At 44.8% G+C, this 16,632-nt stretch overlaps 1 protein-coding gene across 1 annotated transcript; it reads right to left on the reverse strand.

Moving 5' to 3' along the window:
* Nucleotides 1–4,695: 4,695 nt before the first annotated feature.
* LOC109304761 (epidermal retinol dehydrogenase 2-like) lies at nucleotides 4,696–16,294 on the reverse strand. The gene is made up of 6 exons (XM_019527575.1): nucleotides 15,923–16,294; nucleotides 11,889–12,020; nucleotides 10,501–10,600; nucleotides 7,889–8,033; nucleotides 6,701–6,826; nucleotides 4,696–5,298 (listed from the first exon to the last, which is right to left on the reverse strand). Exons 1-6 carry the CDS (start codon nucleotides 16,241–16,243, stop codon nucleotides 5,205–5,207), a joined length of 918 nt encoding a protein of 305 aa, XP_019383120.1. The 5' UTR covers nucleotides 16,244–16,294; the 3' UTR covers nucleotides 4,696–5,204.
* Nucleotides 16,295–16,632: the final 338 nt, after the last annotated feature.

Raw genomic sequence — 16,632 nt, forward strand, 5'->3', positions numbered from 1 at the left:
TGGATCTGGCTTGCCAATTGATTCTATCTGGCCCATAGCAGGTCCCTCAGACCCACCCAGCACAGCTGTGGGAGGCATCCCTGGCTGTGGTGCATACAGCCAGTCCTGCTACCCTTACATGTCGAGGTACCACCTGGCACAGAGCACAGTTCTCTCTCCCTGTGTACAGCTCTCGGTCATGCCAGATGCTGTAGTTTGTAGGGCAGGGGTGGGGTGGCACCCAGACTTGGCGTCCTAACAGCCCCTTTGGCTGTGGTTCCTTCTGGCTGCTGCTGCCAGCATCTCTGCTGCTGCTGAATCTGGACCCGGTGCTCAGGCACCCATGCCCATCCACCATGCACACATTGCCAGGGTTGCTAGATGGAGTGGGCAGGGTTTCCATGGAAACTAGCCAGACGGTGTCATGCCGGGCCTGGGCCAGAGCTGCAATCTGCTTTCCGCATATCCCTACAATGGGCACTGGTTCCATGGGCAGCAATCCTAGGCTTAAATCCATCTTAAAACCTGAGTAAAAGGTTTGCATGCATAGAGAAGTGGGGAGCTTGACTTGCAATCAATCGTGCTTAGCTGTAAAGTGAAGATATAGTCTGAGTAACAAATTGGGAGGAAAAGGGCCAGTGGTGCCACTGAATGCCAGAGGAAATTAAACACCTCACTGTCTTTGGAGCCTTTGAAAATATCTTCCCTTTAATAAACAGCAATAAAAAAAATTCTGCCTGACTGCCAGAAAAGTTAGAAATGCAGCAGGGAAGTTGGGGATAGGAGCAGAGAGGTGGAGCCTAGAGAAAGAAACTGAGAAGGGGCCAGTTAAACAAGAAAAAAGTTAGCTAGGTTTCAGTTAATTGAATACATATATCCAACATGCCTGCTGACCCATTGGTTGTGTGTGTGTGTGTGTGTGTGTGTGTAAAACTAGTGGGTCAGCAGGCATGTAGGAACAAGGATGAGGGAGGATGAAATGCAGTTCAGAAGGAAACATGAGATGGAAAGAGCAGGGAAAACAAAACAAAGAAGTAAGTATGAGGTAACTGAGATCCAGAGTAAAAAAACCCCTCCAAAACCCAAAAACCCCAGAAAACCACTGCTAAAAAAGCGACGTGGCACGCGTGACAGCAGTGTGCGCCACCAGGCTCCGAGCAGCTGGCTCAGCACCATTGCTGCCCAAGGAGTCCCTGAGAACCCCAGGTAAGGCTGCTTATTTTACCCGGGTCCCTTTGCTGTGCACCAGAGTGCATGTGCAAGGGTATGCCTGGGGACTAGTAGCAGCGGCACAAATGTGCCACTGCTATTTTGTCCTGCTGGAAATGTGCGCCTCTGCATGCATGCACTTGTGGGGACATGTCTCTCTTCGCTATTTTCCTCAATGATCAGAAGAAATCCTTCCTGTCTTAGGTCCACACATGCACCTGCATATCCATACATAAAAGCAATGATCTCCACAAGCAGTGCACTTTTGCTGAGGATTCTGCTTTTTCCAGCTGGTTCGAATTCTGTTACAAAAGCCAGTTTCTTCATTGACATGTGGCTAAGCTGACAAGTTTAACTGAGAAAGGTCCGCAATGGAATGCAGATACCCACATGCCAAAATAGCCAACATTCTCATTTTTAGGGCACTCACCTGGGAAACAGGAGACCTGAGTTCAAATCATCCATGTTTTACCCAGTGTGGAGCACAGACTTGAATTTCACTCTCCCATTGCAGATGAGTGTCTATAGAGTCAAATTCCTTCTACTCCACAAGCAATTACGCTACTTATGCAACATTTGAACAGCAGATCCTGAGAACAAGGGATGTTCACAGCAACATGCGCTGTTTCTATAGCCTGGTGGTTCTGGCACGTACTTGGGATGTAGATGCAAGGCCCTGATCTAAACCAGGCAGAATGGAGATGAGCTGAACTCCTATACCACAGGGGAGTGCCTTAACCATCAGCTGCTTGTTGGCTATCCTGCCGTGTGTGCACACATTTTAGATATTTCACTGGAAAACTGAGAAAGGTCTCAGGTTCATCCTGATGCAAAAAAGGAAAACATCTGAAATCTTGGCGTTCTGAGAGACAGAAAACTATTTTGAATCAGTTCAACTTTGCTCGGATCCTATTCTCTACCAAACAGCAAATACTACCACAATCTCACATAGATTAAATGCAATGGTGATGACATTTTGATCTGAAGTCAAAAATCACTAAGTTGGTGCAACAGTTGTGCAAACTGTTTTAGCTCATAAATGTGTTCTGGTGTTACATTACATCACCTGGGAACATGTTGTTAGCAGATATAAAGGTCTTCCACATGATGCCTCATAAGCACAGAGGTGGCTGTCTGAATTACTACCTACCTTTAGGATCAGCATGAGTTAACTATGGCAGACAGAACTCTTACCCCATTGTAATTGCTGTCTAAACCACAAGTTATATGTTCAACTGATTGCAAATGGATTAAATGTGCCACAATTTTCCAGGTACACTTTTGAAATATCAGGGATTATTTTGAACTAGTCCTCCTTGAACCAACCCAACGCTACATGTGGAGACCAGGCTTTCTGTGACTAATGTCTTGTCAGTCCTCCAGGCACCCCACCCTACACTATTCCTCTCCTATGGCACGGCAAGTACCTACGTTGGTAGGCAGCCACAGCTCTATTGCCCCAACCTGTATTGTCTGCACTTGACCCAGGTCCACTTTGCCCCAGTGTAACAGGAAGCCAAACCTCCTGTTACTTTAAGAAGACAGCAGCAGTAGGCAGCCCAGGAATAGAAGCTGCAAGCAGCGGGGTTAAGCCACTACAAAGAGAAGGGCAGGCTGGTCAGAAGAACAGAATGGGAAGCCCTGTAGATGGTTTGAGAGCCACCTGACAGGAAGGTGTGGGGCTTCAGAGGCACACAAAACCACTGAGACCAGATAGTCAGTTTAGCCTTACAGGCAGAGGAGTTCCTGAGCAGAATGGTTGCAGAAAGGGACTGACTAGCACCCAAGCTGTCCCCAAGAGGTGCAAGTAAATAGCTAAGGGGGACTTACAGCTCACACACAAATTATTGGTCCAGTGTGGGGAGAGTTTTGTTGTTATACAGCCAGTGGTCTTGCATTTATGTTCAGATTAAGACCCAGAGAACCATGTTGTGGCTATGGAGGAGGTATGGGGGCCAGATATGGGTGCCTGGCAGGGCACTCAGAAGCAGGCAACCTAGCCAGGGGTCAGGGACCTAGGGGCTGGTGTGCAGCATTAGGCTAGGCTGAGAGAATTAAGACCAGGGTCAGGCAGCCTGGCTAAGGTCAGGGATCCAGAAGGCTGTGGGCTAGTGCAGGCTGAGGCTGGGAGTGCCAAGGCCAGTTGGAGCAGTCTGGCCTGGAGTCAGGGACCCTGAGGGCAAAAGCCTGGGTAGTGGAAGCAGCCTGGCCTGGAGTTAAGGACCCAAAACCTGAGGGTTTGGGAGAGGCTACAGCTGCTGTGAGAGATCCAGGGTCCTGGAAAGCAGAAGGCTAGGGCCAGAGCAGGCTTAAGCTGAGAGGGCCAAAGCCTATGGTCAGGGAGGTGGGGGTGGCAAGGCCAGGGGCCAGGAGAACTTGGGAGAGCCTTGTCAGGCTTGACGTGAGACAGAACTTCCAGTGGAAACTTGAAGTACCATCTATGAGGCATGAGTCTGGCTGTAGGGGTGAAAGGAGGCCACAAATAGCCCTTAAGGCAAGTAGTGCTCAGAAGCACTGATGGAGCTAAGAGTAGGGGGGTACTTAGGGCATGAGAGTCAGGATGGAGGTCATGGTATAGGACAGACATGCTGCCCCCAAAATGGGAACCCTCAGGCAGCCTCCCTTTTTGCAATAAAATAATATTATAAAAGGCCTGGTAGGCAAGAGTAAAAGGGAGGGAACCCCAATGGGCTGAAGTGGAGGAGGAGCTGTGTGGTCACTAGTGGGTACCACAGCTGCTCCTGGGGCTTGGTCCTGCTACACTCATGCTGCCTTGGACATGTGGGGGGCATGGTTATGTGGATACAAGTGCTTCTATGTTCCTGACGTGCTAGCTGCTCTGAGGGGCTGCCCAATGTCCCTGTAGGTTTTCAACAGCAGTTCCCCCAAGGTGCCACCAATGGAAGCTGACCAAGTTTCAGGGCACCTCAAGCTGATCTGGGGTAGCTTGGGAAGGGAAGTGTCTATACGGGGAAACTTCTCCTTCTGTGTTCCAGGGGGTTGCTCAATATCCTGGCAGCTTTCAAACACCATTTGTCCTCAAGCCCCTGCTCAGTTTCATTCAGCTCCTGACAGTGGAAAAGGAAACACTAGGCAGCCACTGCAAGAGCACCCCAGCCTCCTGGGAAACCGGATGAGCAGGTACCCCTTTATCTGTCCAGCCACTCCACTCCCCCACCCCTCCCATCTCCAAATCAGCTTACCTGTGCCCTGCCATCACAAATGACATGACACAGATAAGCATCTTGGGGAAAACACTGTTTAAGAGTTGTGGAGGCTTTGGGCTGCTTGCAGAATACCAAGCTCCTCAGAAGCAAGGGCCCAGGCACCCATTACCTCCACATACACCTGCCCTCCTGTTCCAAGGGAAAGTCTTTTTAAGGTAGTAGGCTGAGGCAGAGACCTTGGGCACCTCTCCCCATGCCTCCCCACTGCAGAGTAATTCAAGCACATTTATGATTAGAGAAAGAAGTGTACGCGCACACACACACACACACACACACACCATTAACATGTTTAATATTTATCATATTTTCACAGCCATTAGTCATATTCATAAGAAAGTGATTTTCAGAGAGTGTAAAAAGATGCCAGACAGTTCAGGGAATTACCTCCCTTAGCCAGTCACTAACAATGAAAGCTTCCTAATATTGCTCCTCTACAATCCAGATGCATACAGAACAAGGCCAATTCAGCTTCCAATTCTGTTACGCTGCCAAGTTCTTAACTGAGGTCACCCAGAAGGTTCCACTTATGATCACTTTGTCATGTACATAAATTAAGACAGATACTACTGACAGAACTCCCGATTGGGTTAAACAAACTTTCTACAAACACTGCACTGTTCTCACTGGAGGACAAGCTGGCACAGGATGCAAGCTGTTTATTAGAACTGATACAAACATGAAGTGTGAGGCACCTTAAGCTCTTGGTTGCTGAAGCAGCTGACCTTTTGTCTCTCTAAACTGGTCCATGTTAGCATAAAGCTGCTGGTGTCTGACACTGTCGTTCTGTTCTCAGTCCTTTTTCACCCGACCACAGAAGTGGTCCATGGAATGAGAAACTCCAAAGTAATCTTCCCAGAGACGTGCTACTTTCACAGGCAGTAAACTGAAGGAGAGAAAAGGAAAAAGAACACACAAAGTATTTATATGGAGTTTTACAATTCACAAGAGCCACATACCTGACTAGCCCCATTAAAAGAAAATGTATGGCTTCAAGAATTCTGGACAAGCAGTCCGCATGGCATCCCCATGGGGATGACAAATCTCTAATTTACAGCCAGAAAAACCGAGGCAGAGGGGGTGATCCTTGGTGCCACAAAAGCTAGTCTGTCAGAGCCAGGATTACACATTGGGAACCCTAGTCCCCAAACAGGACACATTCTTTGATGTATTACTTCAGTCTCTACATGGCAATTTACTATCTTGCCAAGATCTTAAGGAAGTGGGAGACATCCCAAAGCTAATAGGCCTCCTACTCCAGCAACAGATAATTGATTTTGGAAGTCAGAAGTTTTAGAAACCGTCATTTTCTGGACTCAAGTCCATTATTGCCTAGTTTCAGTGCAGTATGTTCTCATGCCCTAGGCCAGTGCAGGGTTTGCAGAAGAGGTGGCAACAGCAATGAAAACCTAAAAATATTAACGTGTTTGTAAATAAAATTATACAGGGGAATGTTTTGAACAGTCATTTTATCCCTATGAGTAGTTTCTCACTTAAATACATGCAACTGTTGAGCAACATTCTATTATTTTAAACAGAAAAGGAGTTAAAGTAAGTTTTGGACCACCAATTGCTTCTAGGGGAGTGTCTAGCCTTCAGAAACTCAAAAGAAAGAGTTAAAGGGAACCACCTGACTGCATAAGGAGAAACTGGCCTTTAAAGTATTTTCCATTATCTTAAAGTGCGATTAAGCAGTGGGTGAATATCTCCAGCACTGGAGGTTATGTGCTGCAGCCTCATTGGACAGACCTCCAGAGTCAGGTAGCTGTATTTTGTGAAGGGGGTTTGCTCTGTGAACCCATTAAGTCTATGCCGTGTTATCTAATTTAACATCTGGTCATTGTTCTCTCAGCTCTTTGCCTTGGATTTTCAGCCAATGTTTAAAAACAGAAGCCTAAACTTTGGCTCCAAATCCATGTTTGTGCATCTAACCCACCTCAACTCTGCCAATTCTCACTCACCTGATTCACTACACAGTAGCATTACTACAGCAGTCCTCCATGCAATCAAGATAGAAGTCCAGCTGCAATTTTTCCTAGCTTACATTTTTTTAAAAAGAGTTTCTCCTTTATAAAGGATTTGGATACATTCAACAATAGGAAGGTATTCCCTTGTATAAAGTATGTTCAGGATTATGCCATGTAATACCCACTCTGTGGTAAGAGTTTATCAACATAAAAAGTGAACCGAAACACCCAGGAATCAGAGCATAAGTAGCAGAAACACCACATTTGACCAAGGAAAGGAAAACAACAAACACAAGAAACAAGGAAGATACCAATCCTTACTTTTTCACAGCAAATAAAATGCACACTAGTGCTGGGATTATCAAATACACTTGTTCCCGTAGAATAGCATTGACGATCGCCTCAGCTGCATACTCTGGATCCAGGATAGGAAGCAGACATGGAAACCTGTACAAGAGACATATGACTATGATGATTACCACGGTAACTGTCAAGTAGGGGTGTGCAAAGCTGGCCCCATTCGATTTGGATTCAGATTCAGCCCAAGTTGGGGACAGTGATTCGATTAGTTGATTCAGATCACAGTTCCTGATTTGATTCGGCTGAATCCAAATCTGAAGATTCGATGCTGATTTGGAGAATCAGTAATTCGGCCACAAACACAGCTTTAAATGTTTTTTCTACATACCTCGAGGTAGCAGCATGGCTTGTGAATGCTGCGATGCTGGGGCGGAAGGATTGTTCCACAGGAATGCAGGGAGGGGGCCCCCCACATGCTCAGTGGTGAACCTGGAAATGGACCAGAAGTAGTTCTGGTCCACTTCTGGGTCTGCCAGGGAGCACGCAGGAGGGCCCCTCTGCGTTCCCCCAACTGGGCAACTGGCTGCAGAGGGATCCCAGGTGCCCCTCCCCGGACCCAGTCACCAAGCCGGGGGGACGCTCCAGCGTGTTCCCTGGTGGACCTGGAAGTGGACCCATAGTGCTTCTGGTCCACTTCTGGGTCTGCTGCCAAGCGTGCTGGGGAGCGCCCCCATGCTTCTGTGGGATACTCCATCCATTCCAGCATCGCAGCATTGATTAGCTGCCTGCTACTTTGAGGTATGTAGAAAAAGCATTTAAAGGTGTGTCTATGTCTGAATCTCCGTATTTCTCTGAATTGATTTGAAGGGTTCTGATTTAATTCGGAGAGATTAAAGGGTCCTCTCATTCGATTCAGATTCGGAGATATGGCTACTGAATTGGGCCAAATCTCTGCTGAATCGAATCAAGGACCAAAGCTTCACACAGCCCTACTGTCAAGGCTTTCACTTTGTATCTTGTTCTCAATTCCAAGATACTCAATTGTAGCAACTTCCTTCTCTACCCTGCTTTAAATTCAAAGCCACCATTTCTTGCATTTCACTATTTTTCTCTTCACTTCCAAGTTACAGGAGAATCATTTGTAAAAACAAATGCATTTGCACATGAAAAGAGAAGTAACACCAGAAAAATCTCCTCCGTTTCAATCACCTGGTTGTAACGCCATCAAACATGCCTGTATTGATGAAGTATGGACACGCAATGGTTGTTTTAATGCCAGTTTTCTTCAGAGCACGCATCTCTACATCAATGGTTTCTGCAAAGCCCACTGCTGCAAACTTACTTGCACAATAATCTGGGAAGCAAATAAAAGAGACCAGAGTTATTGTTTAGACATTTTTTTTGTGAAGGAAGCTTTGTTACAAACATGATGAGGTACTATTGCTTCTCCATATTCTATCTGTGAACAAACCAGGCAAAAACTCAGACCTCCTTTCTTTTGAGAGAAAGCGAGATGCTTTAATAGGAGCAATTTGCATACCTATAACCTTCATGTAGCCTACAGAATCAGGGTAAGAAATTCAGTTAATTTCAAGACACACACATCTGGTAATAACGAACAGCTCACCACAGCACAGGAACAATTACTCAAGCCAGGCTGGGTAAAGCTGTCATTGGCACTCTTCATTTCTCCCTCCCATTTGGAATTCCCCAATTACACACTCCATTTTCCCCTCAACTCCACCTCATTTGCTAGCTCATGTTAAACTCTCTGGTGCCCCTTCATCTTCCCTCTGCACTCTCTCAGTCAAAATGCATTCCCATCCCCTGGTTCATGCTCACAGCTCTAGCTGTGCCTCCCATGTCTTGTTGCTCCTCTGATACAGCCTGCCCAGAATAGGGAGAATTCCTCCCAGTTTTTTCTCCCAATCATCAAATCATAGAAAATGACGTATTGAAGGGACCTCAAGAGGTCATGTAGTCCAACCCCCTGCTGAAAGCAGGACCATCCCCAACTAGATCATCCCAGACAGGGCTTTGTCAAGCCAGGCCTTAAAAGCTTTCCAATGAAAACTGTCTAGCTCCATCCTCTTTGGACCCACCCTTCAGGTAGTTAAAGGCTGTTATCAGATCTATCTCCTTCACCTCATTTCTCCAGCATTAAGGCACAACCTTTCCATCATTACTGTCAGCTTCTCCTCTTCTCTCCTACTGCCTTATATCACCAACATCAAGGGTTTGTCTGCTAGCCTTAGCCCAGGAGCAGGCAAAGTCCAGCTCACGGGTCAGATCTGGCTGGCAATGGACTCCAGGCTGGCACCTGCCTGAGTGGTGAATTATAGTATTATTTAAAGTCTCTTTTATATTTAGCCTTATTTTATCATTGCTTAAGTTTTGTATAGCCTCATTATTATATGAATTTTTCATTTTGCTTGTGCCTGTAATGTCAGATGATTTTGAGTTGTTCTTGAAAGCAGCTTACAGCCTCTTGCAGGCATCTTATGGCCTTGAATTTTGCTTGCATGATGTTGCTTTTCTTTTCTATCACTGTGAGAAGTTTGTCAACATAACATAGAAATAAGTCTTGTTACCAGCTCAAATCAACTGAATTTGGCACTAACTGGCTGAATCAGAGGGATGGAATGATTGGCTATGTTAATGAAAGGTGGTAAGAGAAGACCCATGAATATTGTCCAGACTGGGACACCGGAAAAGGCCAAATTAAGAGGTATGTGTGTGATGGGTCTGTTGAACAAAGAAATATGCTGACAAGATAAAATATGGACAGTATACTGACTCATGGAAAACCAATCCAGAAGCAAAGAGTCATCAGAGGAGTGAAGTTGAGGAAAAGCATAAAAGGGGGAAGGAAAACAGTTCAGTGTGCGTCAATATAAATCTAGCCTTCAACACCTGTCTGGACCATCCCAGCCAACGATGCACCCTCTGCTTTCAGGAACCATTTGGCCACCTTTTCTGTTGAGCAGAGTAACATCTAGGATTGGGTGAGATCATTGTACTGTTTTTGTCTCTGTATACAGAAACTGCTAAAATAACATTTTTTTGTATCAATAAAGTCAGACTTTAGTTGAATTGATATGTGTTTTCATATTTCACATCCATTTAAGGGTTAATTGTGCTTTAATGATCCCTTAGCACCATCTAGTGGACAGTGGTGCTAACATAGCATCCTTTACCTTGTATTCAGCAGGGGGTTGTTTTTGTTTTTTCTTTGTTAGTATAGCCCTCCATACCTCCTTCCGTGCCTTCATTTCCTGAGCTACTATACATTGTCTTGAAATATGGGCCCAGAAACAATGTATAAGTGAAATGTTGCTCTGAAACACCACATATTTTTGCACTACAAAATGACTGTATAACAACAGGAAAGCTAGGCACCTGTGAAGGATAATGTTCTTATTGCTCTTTGAATTAAGCATTACTAGACATGCTTGTTGCATTCCCCAAGCCCAATGTGTGTGTTCATCAAGTCTGACTTCTCTGGCAAGAATTTCTGTAGGCGAGTTTGCACTAGTTAGTTATCAGAGCTTTCAGTTAAGTTCTTAAATCCTTCAGGCATCTATGTGACTGGCCTAATGTTCAGCTATACCAAGCAAGTAGGATGGAGGATATGGGTGTGTGTGTGGGGGGACAGTGTTACAAGGTATTCACAGGATTTAAAAGTCAAACTTCGTATTTAGGCACCAAAACTAACCATTCAGCCTTTATTATTGAAAATCCTCACCTATAGGAAGAAACGTATTTTTGGTAAAACATTTACCTTTATTTCCATGAAGACAGTCCTTTAAAAATATACTAACCTGCAAGCTCATTGGTGCCAAAGAGTCCTGCTGCGCTTGCAATACTAACCAAATGTCCATGGTTAGAGGCAATCATAGCTGGAAGGAAGGCTTTGTATGTCTATGAAACATGGGGGAAAGCCACAATTAACCACTAAACATTTCCTACTAATATTTCACATTTATCAGTTCAAAGGAGAGTACTATGTTAGAATGAATCCTGCCAGGAAACTTCTGCTCACAACAAGCCATAACACACACAGTTAGCTGCACTCTAGACTGCACAAGACAGGGCAGGAAGTTCATCATCTGCACATGGAAGCCAGACTCATCAATATATTTTTGTTCCCTCATGTTATCAGTTACTGGAAATAAGGTAGGAACTAGTTTGTTGCCAGCCACAGAGCACTTTATGAAACAAAGATGTTCTCTAAGATGCAGGCTTCCTATGCATATGAGCTCAGCACATCAACTTTTTTCCATGTGGGCTGCCGATGTGAAATAAAACCACCACTCCTTAAAACAGCAGTCAGGAATGGGAAACCTGAACTTCTAACCTTCCCCCCGCTGTCACTTGTGGATTGTACCAGTTTTTCCATTTGAGGGAAAAACGTGGAAGAACAGTATGGTTTTATAAGCCCTCCACAGTTCTTTGTATACAATACTGCTCTCATGCATGCAGAAACACAACTCAAATTACTTTCCTTTGTCACAAAGTAGTCATGTGTGCCAAAGTATATGAGATTGACATTTAGGACATCTAGCAATGCTATTACCTGGGCCCACATGCATGTAGGGTGTTTAAGTGGTAACATCTTACTTAGTTGCCTAACTTCCCATTGATTTTACAAGGAATTTGTGTGTCTGAATAAATCTGGAGTCCAGTTTCCATTTCTAACTGGAAGCTTGCATTATTATCTGTAGTTTGTCCAAATAGTCAGAATAGGTCCTACTTCTCTCTTCATGATAGCAGCCAATAGATCTTTTCTGGTAATGAAGCAACCAGCATTTTGGCTTAGCTATACAAGCTCAATGTCCTCCTTCAAATTTGGCAGACAGTAAGGCTGATAAGAGTTATTCCAGCAGTGCTTCTGAATACAACAAGCCTACCCTGGGAGGTTGCACATGCTTTCTCTCTAAGCCAAGTCAAGCTCCATGCAAATAATAGGGGCTGCTGCCATTCCTCCAATCTCCGGGTTGCCTCCTCCTCTACACGAGAGGCTTACGGATATGCCACAATTTGAGAGTGTGGCCTCACAACTGCACACAAGTGTCCAATTCCCAATTGGGGGAAAAAAATCTTGGTTCCCACTCAAACGAGACAAATATAACCCTTCTCTCAACTGCTACCACCCATATCCTTCTTTTGGTGTCAGTAAGCTTATCCTTAAAAAAAAAAAAAAAGTTACCCAGAAATGTGCCACTGCATTCACTTCCATGGTTTTCTGCATAAGGGAATCTGGAGATTCAATAAATTTCCTTCCAGTTACAATACCAGCATTATTGATTAGGATGTTAACATCGCCAACTTCTTTTTTCACCTGGACATAAAAAGATAAGCTGTCATACAATAGCCTTAACTATTTTAAAAAGCATGTTTCATATTTACATCAAAATTGGCAACCTTTCCACATCAGGCTTTTCCCTCTGTCTTTCTCTAGTACTGTATCCCTCTGGGGTAGGTCATACACTTTTTTTTTGGGGTAGGGAATGGTGTTGAATTTCAGCACCTTTCTCTTTTTAGGAACCCCTGTTGGGGACTTACCTGTTAGCAGCCATACAGCTAGCAGATATTTTGCTGCAATGCAGGACAACCTTTCCAAAATATACCACCCGTGTTAGTTAAGTTAAACATAGGGTTTTAGTGTCTTTAGGTTCTAGTGGAAAAAAACATATCTGTACTGGCAAGATTTCTCACCTGGCCACCCCAACAATGTAGGATTGTGTCACTCACTGCACAGGCAGAAGCTCACTTAAGCCAGTACTTTGACACCTCTGTTCTCTCTTTTGAATTACAATCATCCTGTTTTCAGAGGTTGCACTCTGATACTACAGCCTGAGTGACAGTACACCTTCCTGACAGCTCAGGGGTTATCAAAGACCAACCAGTGCTGGCAGGGAAAAGGTTCAGGCGGCACAAGCTGGGATGGGCCAGAGTCTGGTCCCCTCCTGCTCCCAAACTGCAGAAGTCCCAAACCTGCCAGGATCTGACAAAAACCACTACCGCTCCCCAAGCCGACACAGCCCCGCTGCCATGCCCTGTTCCTGGAGATACCACCCCATCCCCCATTCCAGGCCTGCCTCCTCCCCCCACCATTCCCAGAGACCTCCACTCTCCCCCACTCCGCATTCCCAGCCTCCCACTAACTCCATCCTACATTCCCAAAGACCCCTACACATTTTCCATTCCCAGAGACCCTCCTCAACCCATTCCCATTCACAGCTCTGCCCAGCCCCGGCCCCCCACCCCATTCCCTACCCCCTCATGCCACCTCAAAGAGCCCTACTTGGATCGCTGGCCCATGTATGGGGCAGGTGGGTGAAAGGGTCTCAGATCCCAGTGGGGCCAGATTTTGGATAGGAGGGTATGATGTCTGGAAGACTCACCCCACCCCTCCCTTCCCCAAACTGCAGGGATCCCAACTCGACAAGGACCAGGGACTCAATTCCCTATTACTCGTGTTGCAGAGTTCTCAGGAATGCTCAGCAAGAACACTATAAGATATTTTGATAGCTGATTATTTCCCTCACCATGTCTCCAGCCTTTTGCAGAAAAGTCTAGATTCCAAGACATGCCCATCATATGTGGTAGAATCCTCCCAATATTTGCCTGCTATGTTACTAGAAATATGTTTTAAATGTGAAGTGGGGCAAAGCCCAACCATCAATAAATGTGAAGCCAAACTATCAATATAGAATTTTAAAATAATTCTATTACCATGTTGATGAATATGAGATGCCCATTTTTCCAGATGGTCTCCCATAATTCAACCTGAATTTCTGATTTGATGTCAACAGTCCACTTGGAAAGCAGAGTTCTAGTGTCATGGCTAGAGGTCCTCCTGTCCATAATCTCTCCCTGCATTCACACCCCCAGGCTGCAATACCAATCCTGTCCTTGCTGTCCTCTCCCTATTTCTCGATGATCAAACTATTGTCTTGCCTTCTATACCTCCACGCTGTTTGAGTACCCAGAATAGTATCAGTGAATGGCCAGGAGAAAGTCTCTTTGTTTTTAGTGTTGATACTTGGTGCCACAGCTCCCCTCAGCATCTGAGTAACAATTCCAAGCAAAATAGTCTAGCAAAACAGCGCCTGAAACCTGAAAAGCCTGTCATGTATCATGAGCTGCTTTGTGGGGATAGCACGTCTGCATGTATGAGCTGTGAAGGGGATGAAACATACTTAATGCAAAGAGAATCTGCGAATATTTCCAGCTTCAAACAAGCTTTCATGGACCATCTGTACTTTCTGCTTAAGACCAAACAGATGGGTTGAGGGGTGGAGAAAAGGGGGAGGGGAAGAGGTGGTGAGGGAGTGGGGAAAATAGAAAAGGGAAAAAGCACTTGATATCAGGATAACTCTCCCGACACAATACTGCTGCCACAGAAACCATGGAAGCTCTAGATCTTCTCAACAAAACCAGGTGTAGTAGAAACAACTTTTAAACATAAGGAAAAATGCTTTAGTTTAACCTAAAGTTATTCCCAGACATGACTGAACCATTTGACCTGAAGCAAACAAAAGTTTATAGCCAACTCTTTTTTATGTTTTAGTGTTTTATGCAATGGGAAACAGATTCTTGTAATGGAAGACTTTCATGAAACTTGGCTGTAGGCATTATTACCAACACCAGTTACTAAATCTGTATAGCTAAGAAATGAAAGCCTGCAATAGTTCAGCTTCCATGTTGTATTCGTTTTAATCAAATCTCGCTCCACATCTTTTCAAATTTCCATGAGCAATTCTATATTTGGGTAAAAAGGATTAACCACTTATAAGAACAAGGTACAACTACTTTCAGTGCTCATTCTTGATAGAAGGTTGATCAACTTAAAGTCTAGCTTCAGTATCAATATACCGGTTTAACACGCCTAGAACAGAATTCTACCTATTGTTGTGCATCAAAAGGGCAGTGTTCCAGTTGCATGCCCATGTGGATTTTGCCTTGCCTTTCCACTGTGTATGCATGTGTGTGCCCATAGACTGAGAATGCACAGAAGGGCTAGGCATTGGCCAGGTATGTGCACACCTGAACATAAGTCCAGGGAAAAAGCAGGGAGAGAGAGAGAGAAGAGAAAAATGAGTAGACTTTGGTTTAGTTCTGATCACTCAGTGGTTCAAGCACTCAATCAGAAAGCCAGAGACCCAGCTTCTAGGCCTCCCCTGTGCATTCCCATTACAGTTTGGGAATCACCAAACCCCACCACATCACAGGCCAGGCATTATCCAGATCTTTCTCCAGAGCTCCTCTGGAAGCTGAACCACTGCCCCTTGCATTTCACAGTTACTGGAGAAAGAGGATAAAGAGCAGTGGAGAAGTTTCTATCCAATTGGGAGCAAGCCACTAGGTTGATGCCTAAAGCTGGCTCCTTTCCAGGACAGCAGTCATCTTACTTGGTTGTTCTTTTTCTCCTGGCCCCGCATCTCCCAGTCTCTTGGCTCCCCAGACCAGCAGGCCAAAAGTAGCACTTCAGAGAGGACTGGATATTTCCTTACTACCATGCCACAGGTTAAATGACTATGCTTTGAACCGAGATGCGGGTTCAAACTCCCTTAGAACCCAGGTTTGTGGCTTTTTGGGTAGTGTCCTAACCACACACATGCTGGGCCTAAAACCCAAGAATATGCTCTTACTTCTAACACACATTGGCAATGGGTTTCTGGCAAGTTATATTTTCATGACTGGGGCACAGTTATATGCACCTGCTGGATCAGCCTGAAGCCAACTGTGCATACTAAGTCAACACTCTCAAACTTATGTCCTTATTGCACGGGTTGGGGGAAGGGAAAGGAAGAGCTGAATATCTGTCTGCATGCAAGTCAAACACTCCATGTACGCGGCTAGAAAGCTGCCATTTAGATGCGCAAAGGGAAGTAGAATTTCACTCCTAGTAACTACTCAGCAACTGAAGCTACTTAGTGAAAGATCAACTTATATCCCAGCATCCCCTTTGCAGTAACCTAGGTTCAAATTAAGTCAGAAGGATTTTTCCCCTTTTTAGCAGGAAGAGGAATGCAAATAGTTTGCAGGGGAGGATGAGGAGAAAACACAAAGTAGTGTATGATCAAATCAACACTAGGCACTGCCAGTGTTGAAGACAGGCAGTGTATGTTCCATGAATTCTGGACCTACTAAGTTTGGAGACTTCAAGGCAGGAGGTCAATACATGATAATCAGATGTGTAACACAAAATAACTTAACAGGCATGAACTATTTTACCTGATCTGCAACTTTGTAGACCTCTTCCCTTTTGCTGCAGTCGCAGGCATAGGTGTGTACTCTCACTGCTCCAGCTTCCTTGGCTAGTCTACCAGTCTCCTTGTTACCTTCTGGATTGATGTCCCAAAGAACAAGGACAGCTCCAAGACGGGCAAACTTTAAGGCCACCAGTCTTCCAATTCCACTCCCTGCTCCTGTGATCAGCACTATTTCACCAGTAACATTCTTCTTTCGCCTGGGAATAACACACCGAACTAGAGACTCCAGCAGGTAATATATGGAGAGCACCAGGACTTTGAGCGTTTCCAGGAAGAGGTTCATTTTCCAGATGTTTTTTCAAACAGATACTAATGGAGGGTTAGAACAAATCAGAATATTTTTTCCACAGTTCTCAAATATCAAAGCCTACTACTTTGATGTGAAACTGACAAGTTGATCACAACTGTATTAGTACTGCTAACTACTCGCTCACCACCCTCCAAATGAATATCTGAGGCAGCATAAGCCAGCAAAAAAAAGTAACATGAACAAACATTCAGGCACTCACAAATGCCCTATTTGCCCAGTTCCCACTGACTTGCTTTTTTACAGATCAGCACACCATTTAGTTTATGCAAGATACCTGAATAGACATTTGATTATGTATTCTGTAATTATATTTGTGCTAATATATGGGAAGGGGGTGTCTTATTAAAAAAAAAGTATGTCTG

The sequence above is a fragment of the Gavialis gangeticus genome, unplaced genomic scaffold, assembly GCF_001723915.1.
Source record: "Gavialis gangeticus isolate Ggan-Ray unplaced genomic scaffold, GavGan_comp1, whole genome shotgun sequence".
NCBI classification, from domain to species: Eukaryota; Metazoa; Chordata; order Crocodylia; family Gavialidae; genus Gavialis; species Gavialis gangeticus.

Coding starts and splice junctions, on each gene's coding strand:
- LOC109304761 (XM_019527575.1), bottom strand. CDS start 16,243: ATGAACCTCTTCCTGGAAACGCTCAAAGTCCTGGTGCTCTCCATATAT. Junction 6,827..7,888: donor TTTGATGGCGTTACAACCAG/GTGATTGAAACG, acceptor TCTCTTGTACAG/GTTTCCATGTCTGCTTCCTA. Junction 5,299..6,700: donor ATTTTATTTGCTGTGAAAAA/GTAAGGATTGGT, acceptor TCTCTCCTTCAG/TTTACTGCCTGTGAAAGTAG.